A 10755-nucleotide genomic window follows, 5' to 3' on the forward strand; every position below is an offset into this window, starting at 1 on the left:
ATAAAGTTTTCGAAGGCCGTCCGAAAGGCTGATCAACAAATTGGTGACCATGGTTACCACATGCAAATGAAGTGTTAGACTGTGAGACGCCGAAAAAATACTAGTTACAGCCAACAGAACTACAGAGAGCATTTTAATTCATTACTATTTTTATACGCCTGTATTCACAACGCCAGAATAGCAGGATATTCTGGCAGGAAAGTGTAGCATTTGCAAGATAGTGTTATGGGCCTGGTGCTGCAGCCGATGCAGCATCTTCGTTAATCTGGTTGAAAACCATCACCATGTAAATTCAATCACGTATTCAACAAAAATAAAAGATTTATTGGGTTAACGAACATGTTCGTTAGCATCAATTCATAGTGCAACTGAGAAATGGATGAATAGGTATGATGGCGCTAAGGAGGAAATAAAGCAGTACTTTAGCCATACATTTCCTCTCATATTCCGATTACCTTGCCTTGGTGAAACGTCGCAGCTATTTTGTATACGTGGCTGCCAGTTCGGCGGTGTGGGTTGGGCTGCTGCCGCCGGCGATGCGCTTCGCGGAAACGTGGTTTCGGGACCTATCGGCGACTGCTTGGTGTCGAAGGATTACTGGGACGGGCGGTTGATATCTTGATAACTGCATTTTTGTGTCACAAGTGAACAGTGCCTTCAAAATGATGGCCAAACTGTGCATTATTGTGCTCCTCGCAGTATCTTTTCAGCCAGCGTTCTCAATGATTGATGGGCTGTACTGTGGCCTCAAGAACTGTTATGATGGTGAGTTATGGGATATGACATGACAACACATTTCTTCATTGTCACGTTCTGGCGAGTGCATTGAGCAAAGTTCTTAATGTCAGAACATGGCTGAAAACCTTTCAGAGCCTGCTTGCTTGCATAGCTAGTGTGAATGCTTTCATTTCCCCTTTATCTGGAGGGTTGGATACTTGATGTCAAATATAGTAGCACATTAAAAACCTGAGCTATTTGATGTGGTCAGGTAAGATTATTTCTGAGAGTTTTGAGGGGGATCTGTTGCGAACCCCTAATATTTTTATGGGCGTCTAAGGCTGGTACATAGCCACCTTCTAAGTTGTGATAGGATTAGCAAGACTTTTGGTGAAGCCAAAATAAGATGAGACCATGGTTTGCTCCACTTTTTAAGAATGTATGCCATTCTGCAAAACATCCATTCACTGTGCCTATATGATATTGGTGAGCAGAACCCAGCAGAAGTCTGCTAAGCTTAGCCCATCCCAAAGTTCAATGAACTTCCAGACAATTTTGTGTGAAAAATGATTTCAGAGCATTTTTGCCTGAAAATAACTGCTACATGATTCCTTGACATGGGCAATTTATGTGCTGAAATTGGTGGTGGCTATGCATGAAACTGTGAGTGCCCAGGTCTGTGGTGTACATGCCGTCAAGTTTTACAGGGATGTTCTTGCTACTCCATATATGCTTGTCATAATATATGTTGTTTGCAGTCTGGGATGTATGTGCATGTGCCAGGCATATATCAGCACAGCCCGTTGCACTAGACATCTCCATTGGGCTGTTCTGCCCTTTTCCCTAAGTGTCAGTCATGAGTATGAGGAGAATCAGCTGCCCATTCTCTGGTATCATTTCCTGGTGATGCCTCTGAATGGCTCAGAAACTGTTGGCAGTTCTTAAGGTGTACTTCTGTGATCAAGTAGCTTGGTGTGTTATGCTGCCAATGCATGCATTATTGTTTATGTTTGATACTGATTACATGCTTAACCTAATATCTCTATTCTACTCATGGGTTTCATGATGTGTTTATCACTGTTACCAGGCCTGTTCTGAGTATTCATATGTATTTGAAGGTTTTAATTATTTTAGCTTCATTTGTGCTCCAACCCAAATTTAACATGGGCCCACACCTATTTGTTCATAAAAAAATTATTGTGATCATAGATAATCACATTCGGGTTAGATGATTAGTTGCTGTGGATCAGACCTATCACTCAGAGTATATTGGATGGAGAAACTGCGCTTAAAAGGCTTGGTGTGCAGCAAGGAATGGTCTTTCACCCAATGAGTTTTTACTTCATTTTTTCCCAGCCCATGAGTAAAACACAACTGATAGTTGTCATGTTGTAAAAACCAATAATGCATTTTGTGGTAGTAAATGTTCTCTCCTCCTCTGGAAGTTCAGGAACTGCAGGTGTGGATCAGGACCACAATGTGATTTGCTTTGAAGCAACCATGTACATATTACACAGCCCAGAGTACCCATACATGTACATCACGCTGTGGGATCAGACCATTATGCTTGTCACTAAGCCATCGAGAGGAAGTTGTATTATCTTCATCATCAATCTATGCATGTTTCAATCACATGGAATGCTGTTTTGCGCACATCTTTATTTCTGAGATATGAACTATGACATTGTCGTGTGTATTGGTGGTGTTCAGTGGGTTCATCACATTTCCAATGTCCTTCCAGTCCTGGGTGTTACAAGAGACACTCCAAAGAAGGAAATAGCCTCCAAGTACCGTCAGTTGGCTCGGAAAACACATCCAGATCTTTTCCAAAGTGCCGAAGACAAGGAGGCTGCATCCGAAAGATTCCGAGAGATCGCCACAGCGTAAGTTGTGCTTTGTCCTTACCATGATATATGCACCAATGTCACGGCAAGATATGTTTGAGCAATGGTGTGTAATTGCCTTTTTGCATTTCCAAACATGAAACTCAAGGCCAGTAGCAGAACCTTGTAACTAAAGCTTGATATGCCACAATGTTGGGCATGGTCTGTCCTGTCCTCGGACGTTACCTGGCCTTAAGCGCGGCCACTGCCACCAGCTGTGGGCCATCCCAGTTGGGGGCAAATAGCACTTAAAGTGACTCAAACCTACCCTGACATGGATGGGTGAATCAGAAGGCAAGTGCTCCATCCAGCTGACCTGTTGGTGATGGACCTGATGAGCGCCCATTTTGGTGTCACACTACTTTGAGGGCTGGGGGATCCATTTTGCGGAAGGGAACAACTTTGCCAAAACCGAAGAACGGAACTGGCGTCACCGGCTTGAACAGAGGAAATGTGCATCTTGGAAAATGATGCTTGTAAAGGATGCTGCAGCCTCAGCATGCGCCTTCTGCTATTCTCATGTTACCCCCGATTTTCAGCTACGAGATACTGAAGGATGACGAATCACGGAGCGACTATGACTACATGCTGGACAACCCAGATGAGTTCTACAGCCACTACTACCGCTACTACCGGCGCCGCATGGCCCCCAAAGTGGACATTCGCATCGTGCTGGCAGTCACCATCACCATCATTTCGGGTATCCAGTACTTCACCTCCTGGACCAGGTGGGGAGCAACTTCTCAGCGACGTGCGGACTCGCGGGGGAAGACCGCGTAGGGGTGCAGTTGAGGGGTGTGGCAGCTGGTTTAAAGTCACGCTGGAAAAAGCGCTCAAGAGACTTTTACCCTGCACTAAAAACATTCCTGCACGACAAGTGGCAGCGTTGTTGGGATCGGATGGATGGTAATAAGCTTAGAGAGATAAAACGTGAGCTGGGTCAGTGGTTCTCTTGTTTCCGCAAAATGCGGCGAGAAGAGGCGATCCTCTGCAGATCACGCATCGGGCACACGAACGCAACCCATGGCTATGTGTTGGAGGGAGCCGATAAACCTATCTGTCATCGATGTGGTGCTGTCCTTACCGTTCGCCATATCCTTATATCTTGTCCGCGCCTCGCGGAAGAACGCCAACGTTACTTTGGGCAGCATGATTTTCCCCTTACCCTCTGATATGCTAGGAGATGGCTCACCATTTCTGGAATTCTCAACAGATTTTTTGTTTCTAAAACACATCAACTTTGGGACCATTGATGCGGCTCATTAGATAGATAAAACAAAACTCGTTATGGGCGCCAAATGACCACCGCAGTCGGCGCGCCCGTCAACTCCAATCAACAACAAAAAAAAGGAAATAGCGCTTGTGGCAGAGCCTGTTCAACCAACTGTGCTGTATTTTGCTGGTAATATGTCATTGATTGACTGAATGCTGCTGGATGTAGAAAGCCTTTGGCTCTGGATAGGTTGTATGAATTTCGCCGAAGATTTATGGCATTGAGACGATGTAGTCCAGTGGTTAACGATGCGAGCTCCCATGTGTGGCACCGGGGCCGATTCCCAGCTGAACATGTGACTTCTGGGCACCGCTATTGCGACTGCAGCTCCTGGTATGCCATGCAGCGATGCTCGGCCACTTCTCCCGCAAACCCGGAATGTAATCAGCCCGTCCCGCTGGTGGTCGCGGCTCGATTTCTGGCCGGATAGATGGGTCCAAGGGACTATGATCTTTGGGTGTCCTTAATCTCGCAGCGTTCGCAGAGCAGGCCAACACATGACATTGTCGAGAAGCCCTCTTGGTCGCGTGCACCATTAGGTGCTGAGTATGAGCACCCTGCGTGCTCGCTTGTTGTATGTCAAAGCTTTTATAGAACGTGGTCCGGCAGTTTCTGCGGTAGCTGGCTTACTCGGCGCGGTGCGCTGGCAGGTATGACACGGCCATCCGGTACCTGGTCACGGTGCCCAAGTACCGACTGCGCGCGCAGCAGATCGCCAAGGAGGAGAAGCTGCTGGACCACCTGAAGCGCAACAAGAAGATGAGCAAGGACGAGGCGCGGCAGGAGGAGGAGCGCATTCTGCGGGACATCGTCCGCGACAAGATGGACATCCGGTAGGGGACGCGGCCATGCCAGGCGCGCTGGCGGCCGCCGCTGCTGCCCGGAACTGGGGGGCGGAGCGGGGGGAGAGGGGACACGAGCGCCGTCGATCGGCTGTCACGCCACCCGGGGGCGGCCGGCCGCTCGTGCCGCTCGTGACAGCTGATTGGAAGTCGGCCGGCCGCGGTCGATAATTGCCGCCGCGCCGGCCGCGTGCTGTCTGCGGCGGTAACGTGACGGGCCCGGCTGTTGACCTGCCGGCGGCTGCTGCGCCGTCACGCTGCCGTTTACGACGCACACTTCTGGGCTGTCATGCTGGGGAAAAGCGCCTGCGTTGTAGAGGTTTACTATGTGAGCACGTAGTGGACATTTCCGCGTGCGTGTATAGGAGAGTATCCAGGCTTGGGAGTGGGCGGGCAGGTGGCCGTTGGAGTTCCCATGTCGTGGCGAATCAAGTGAAATGGCTGCGATTTTTATGGCTTCCCTGGTGTGGAAATGCTAAGCATTGCTGGGAAATGTGCCCTGCTGGTGCTGCTCTGTGTTAAACTAACCTTTCTATACGCAGTGAACCGGCGAAATGCGGTATTTTTAAGTGCAAAACGAGGTCGTTCTTTTGTTATGTTCACTAGTCATCGACCAGTGTGGGTACGGCACGTGGTGTTGGATGCAGGTCCCAGACTTGTGAGCCTTTTTGGCAGCATAGTAATGTGCTGACTACCAACGCGCTCGGTGAACACCTGGCCCCGGGTGTCCGCGTGAAGCCGGTCCCGCAGTCCGCACTTTCGCCACAAGCCCCTGACCAGGGTGTGTGTCGCGCAGCTGACAGTAGGCTGCCCCCCCCCCCCCCCCCCCTCCTCCGCCTGTTGTGTTACCGTCTCCAACAGGTCGCGCCTGGGCCGGGGCTCGTCACTGGCCGTTGTCGCCCTTTCCACGGCGTTTCGAAATTCGTCCAGTAGGGTGTCCAGGCCATGTCACCGCCATACATGCCACCACAACCCTGACTCTCCGGCGGCCTCCGCACGCACTTTGTTGGCGCTGATCCGTTGCCTTTTGACCCGCATTCCAGTATCTTACCTACCCAGCCCATTTGTGAAGCCTGAGGCGCTTTGATACTGGGTGACCGCCGCCTGGTCCGACGCTGATTCGCCGACTGTGAGCAAGGGGAGAGGCAACACGCAGGGAACTCCAAGCCGGGGGTGTGATAGCGTGAAAAGGGTATCGACATCCGTGCCACCCGAGCGGCCGAATATTAAACACCGCCTTCTGGTGCCCAGGGGCGGCTACGCCAAGCCCTCGGTGACGAGCGTGCTGTGGGTGCAGCTGGTGCTGCTGCCTTACACGCTGAGCGTCTGGCTGCTCTGGTACCTGCGCTGGTTCTGGAAGTACACGCTGCTCGGCCAGGAGTACGGCACCGACGAGAAGCTGTACCTGATCCGCCGCTACATGGGCGTGTCCAGCGCGCAGTTCGATGTGAGTGGCGCTAGAGTCCGCACCGCGGCCGGCCCGGCCCCTGAGCCGCTGGTGAGCATGTCCAGTCGGTCAGCCTTCACGCTGGTCCCGGGCGGCATGCTCAGGCCGTCGGCATACACGTTTTGCGTGCTGTTCTGCACAAGCTGCCGCCTTCCTGTTCCGCGTGCGTTTCCTGATTGTCCCTCGTTTGCCCCGCGCGGTGATGTTCCGATGGGTTCGTAGTGCCTGCTGCAGTTTTCCGAGTTGTAATGATTCAACGAATCGGCGTGAGTTGGCGTATCGCGGTGGGTAGTGCCAGTTGTTACGGTCGGAAGGGCGGAGCTTTTCCGGTCGACCACTGATGTGGTTTGAGGCAAAGCGTGACCTTAGGAGTCAGCGTGTCCTTTTTGGATGGATCATAACTCGTCCGATTTTCGAAAACGTTCAGAGGCACAGTCAAGTGGGGGAGGGATGCGGCGTCCATGGACTCCCGAGACACCTCCCCTCCCCTCTTTGGGCGCCTCTTTGCCTTCCGGATCAATATAATAACGATGTGTCCATAGATATAAGGACATCATCAGTACCCACTCCCCCCCCCCCCCCCATGGAAGTATTGCTGAGCACCTGGAAACGAGACCTACATGTTGTCCTGCTCACTTGAACTCAAGTGCTTTTCCTGTACCATAAGCCTGTCACGCATGTCTCAGATGTTTGGCAATGCGTGACCATCATCTTGTCACGCATGCTTCAAGTTGAAGTCATATTTTTTCGTGAATAAAACAGGAATAATGGCACTGAGGTGCACGGGATCCGAGAGCAAATGGTCGTGTTCTCACGTTTCTTGCGGGCGTCTTTATTGCGTCTGCCGTGGAGACGTGGCTCGATTCCCGTCACCAGCTCCGCTGCCGGAGGCCTGGTGGCCCGACCTGCACCGACCGGGGCCGTTTTCTGAGCGCGCCTGTGTCCGTTGGCAGGCGATGGAGGAGGACACTAAGGAGGAGTACCTGGAGATGGAGCTCTGGAAGCGTGACGTCTTCGCCGTCTGGAAGAAGGAGAGGGAGGAGGAGATGAAGCTCAAGCTGGCACAGAGTGCTCAGCACAAGCAGTACCGACGCTACATGAAGAACCACGGCCCTGGCCGCATGTACTTTGACGACTCGTAATACCTGAACGTGGCTAGGTAACGAATTGAAGCGACGCACACTGGACAGTTGAGTTGCTGGTCAAGGTCCCAGTGAAATGTGCTCGCCATTCCAATTGCTTCCAGAGACATCTGAAGAATCCGACTGCTGTCCCGGGAGCCTGACGGCTGCCATAGTCCAGACGCCGTGACCAGCATGCCGGCGTTCCCAGCGGTGACCCTCATAATGTTGTTCCTCCACCTCTCAGCTGCGCAAAACGGAGCCTTAGCGACGACCAGCGCGTCCGCCGTGGGTACGGGGCCGTCGCCGCCAGACTGCAGGCTTCTCCCCGGCTACCGCCACGTGCTGCGGTCCGCGGCGGACTGGCGGCGTGTCGTGGCTCTGTGCCGCCTGGCGCCGCACCAGCCGCGCGAGTCGCCTCCCGCTCCGCCGGTACAGGGGTCGTCGCCGAGCCCGGCCGGACGCCCGTGGCACCACCTAGCCTGGCGTGCCGCCCAGTCGCTGAGCGATCCTGTGAGGTATCCGGCCCCGAGAGCGCCATACCTGTGGCGGAGCCTGCTCCTGTCCGCTGTGTGGCGGCCGGCGGTCGCTGGACCGGAGAGGGGCCCGCGCGGTCGCTCCGTCCGCAGTGGCGTGGCTCCTCGACCGCTGCCGACGTCTCCGCCGGCTGGGCTCCACAGCTGGCTGCTGCGTGCCGCCGCGACCCGCCGGCGTATGCCACGGCTGTGTGCTTCTACTTACCGCGGACTGGCGACGCGAAGCCCAGCTGGCTGTAGCGATCGCCTCGTCTACCGTTGTTCAGCTGTAACCAGCTTTGTGACGAAGGCTCCCTTCTTCGAGCTTTGCGTTATGTTACGCTTCATAGATGACCTGTAATGGCCGTCGGCAGCTCGCGCGGTGACCTCTGCGCCAGTCGTGAGGGCGGTCGCCGCGGTGCGGCTCCGCCGTCGTCGGTCGTCTTGCCAAAGTGTGCCGAGGCGGCCCGCGTGGAGGGTGAGATCTCGCTTGCCGCGCCGGGACCGATATGTTCCTCCGGATTGAAGTGGGAAAATGGAGGGAGACCTGTGCTTTCCGTTTCGTGTGAAAGAGCATAATAGATTCTACTGGAGTGCGTTGCAGTAATTATACTGGTAGGGGATGTGGTGTTGGGTTGCATGGGGAAATCCGATCTGGGGACTTGCGGTTGTGTCATCGATTGCGGTTGTTTCCTTGTTCAAGCGTTTTCCTGTGTTTTTGAAATATCTTACAATCGTATATCTTCACTTTATAGATGTTTGAGCGCACGTCCTGGACACATCATGCCAAGGGAGGGGGGACGGGTCAGGTTCAGGCCGTCTATTGTAAATGAATTGGCAGTGCGTGATCACCTGCCGAGTTGGTCCAGGTTCAGATTTGTTCACTCCCGACACACTGGTGACGTGACACTGGCCGTTGATCCCTTCCTAGGCCGCCGGAGCCTTCAGTCCCGACACATCGCGGTGTGATATGACACTGGCCGCTCATCCCTTCCCACCCCGCCGGAGCCTTCAGTCCCGACACATCGCGGTGTGATAGGGCACTGGCCGTTGATCCCTTCCTACCCCGCCGGAGCCTTCAGCGATAAAGTGAATGTGCTGCGATGTCGGTTTGTTTTGTTGTTGGCTTACGTCCGTGTGCGTTTTGGGGGCTTTTTCACCAAGGGTGGGAAACTGGCAATGTGACTCTTACCACCCTGCTCGAGTGGCCGCCGACTGCTCGTGCATTGGTCCGGGACAAAATGTGCGTCGCCAGCTGATCGGCGTCATCCGAGCGCTCGGTGATGCCGTATCTAAAGATGCCAGCCTTGCCTTCTACAATTGGGATGGTGCGTGGCAGAGTTGTTTTATATTTGGCTCCACTAGCTGTTTTGTTCAGGAATACACTCGGCCGTTTAATTTGGAGTGATCTTTGTTGAGATGTGTTGAGCGCTGGAAGGTCCCACTGCGATGCCTTAGTTCGCGTGCCGTGGAGATATGTACCGGAAATTTATTGCATCGTTGAAAAGCCAGAACTTAGCGGCGAAAGCTGGTATTTCGGGTTTTTAACGTTTGAAATCAGGAAACGTGTGACTTCCCTTATGCCAACGAGTAAGGCCTACCAGTGAAGGCTGCTTCGCCAAAGAAGTGAAGGATTTTGAAGTGGAGTCCAGAATATTCTCCCCATTGATGGCGTCTACATGGGGTGGGTCTGACCACTATGCGGGCAGGATTGCTTAACGTGCTATATTTGTTTTGTGAATCACGTCTCGTGATAGACGGCAGGCGTTCATCCGACCACTGTCCGAATGCGGTGTCCCATACGCTGGCCTGTTCTACTCTTGGCGTCAAACTCCTTGCCACGACAATTTTCCATTGCGCATGACGTGTTCGGTCGTTTGTGTAGAATTTTGCGAATTTACAACAGCGGACCCCGTCATAGTGTCTGAAACAGTGTAGTAAAAACCGGAGAGCAAATCACTGTTTTCTTCGCTGCACAAGACATTCGGCTGGACCTTTGGGCCCGCTGGGTGGGACGTAAGCTCCTCACCAGGTTATCAGTCCTGGGGTTGGGGCAGGTGCGGCAGCTCGTCCCGATGACACGCGGCTAGTGAGAGGACCATTCTGTGGCGTCCCTCTATCAATCACTTTGGCCGCCAAGTAAAATCTAAGCCCTTGTATTTTGATGTGCGAAGAAATTGGTTATCCGCGTTACGATATGTGTTGAACTTTTTCAAAAAGCGCTCTCGGCTTTGCCGTGTTCATTGATGTAGGCACGGGGCAGTTTATGCTGTGGCGCCCCAACTTTCGGATAATGCGCATAAAGTCCATGGCGACAACTGAAAAATCTGCTTAAAAATTGGCTTCGGCGCTTCCACTTGCTGAGACGTCCATTCACCTGCTAATGTTGTACCCACAACTACATGGTATTAAGTTGCAATCGCTGAAATTGTGTTGACCTGGTCAAAACTAACAATTTTCCCCAATAGACCGACGTGGCGGGAGTTTGACGCCGACGGGAAGTGGCTGTTGCTTTTTGTTGTCTGTGGACTGCGTTTCGTTGTGCGAGTGTTGCTTGGGTTCGACGAGTTTACCGCTTGCGCTATGACGTGTCCATGATTTCTACTTGGTAATACAAGTAACCCAAGTTTTTTCAGCCTGTTTAAGAGAACAGAATGCAGTGGGCAAATTTATCTTAGTGGGCTGGCCAACCCGCGGTGGGTGCAAAAGTGGTGCAACATTTCATTTGAACTATTTACGACTCTTGTCAGCACGCAGTTATTGCTGTAAGCAGAGCGTCGCCATATCACGTGCGAACTGCAACCAGAAGACTGAAACAGAAGAAAAATGCCAAACTTCGACCGCAATACCAATAGTCTACCGCAAAGACGCGTCATTCTAGTCATATGACTTGATTTGCCCCGTAATTAGCGTCGCTTGGGGACGTAATGGCCGAGTGGTCAGTGTCGGGCTCCCAC

General features: G+C 52.6%; 2 protein-coding genes across 2 annotated transcripts in view; one reads left to right on the plus strand and one right to left on the minus strand.

Annotated features, from left to right (window-relative positions):
- The window catches only part of LOC119111476 (techylectin-5B-like), a 2415-nt gene extending 1971 nt beyond the window's left edge, over positions 1–444 (minus strand). The window contains exon 1 of the mRNA XM_037235294.1: positions 433–444. Within this exon, the coding sequence (XP_037091189.1) occupies positions 433–444 (12 nt within the window). The remainder of the gene's footprint in view (positions 1–432) is intronic.
- A 59-nt stretch (positions 445–503) lies between these two features.
- LOC119112093 (dnaJ homolog subfamily C member 25 homolog) lies at positions 504–10429 on the plus strand. Its single transcript, XM_037236099.1, has 6 exons — positions 504–765; positions 2459–2600; positions 3140–3328; positions 4524–4706; positions 5967–6162; positions 7116–10429. Exons 1-6 carry the CDS (start codon positions 663–665, stop codon positions 7302–7304), a joined length of 1002 nt encoding a protein of 333 aa, XP_037091994.1. The 5' UTR covers positions 504–662; the 3' UTR covers positions 7305–10429.
- Positions 10430–10755: the final 326 nt, after the last annotated feature.

Source organism: Pollicipes pollicipes, unplaced genomic scaffold (assembly GCF_011947565.3).
Source record: "Pollicipes pollicipes isolate AB1234 unplaced genomic scaffold, Ppol_2.1 Scaffold_7261;HRSCAF=8764_pilon_pilon_pilon, whole genome shotgun sequence".
Classification (NCBI taxonomy): domain Eukaryota; kingdom Metazoa; phylum Arthropoda; class Thecostraca; order Pollicipedomorpha; family Pollicipedidae; genus Pollicipes; species Pollicipes pollicipes.

Excerpts from the sequence above, each read along its gene's own strand:
- LOC119112093 (XM_037236099.1), top strand. The coding sequence starts at position 663 with ATGATGGCCAAACTGTGCATTATTGTGCTCCTCGCAGTATCTTTTCAG. Across the intron at positions 766-2,458 it reads CCTCAAGAACTGTTATGATG|TCCTGGGTGTTACAAGAGAC; the intron begins GTGAGTTATGGG and ends ATGTCCTTCCAG. Across the intron at positions 6,163-7,115 it reads TGTCCAGCGCGCAGTTCGAT|GCGATGGAGGAGGACACTAA; the intron begins GTGAGTGGCGCT and ends GTCCGTTGGCAG.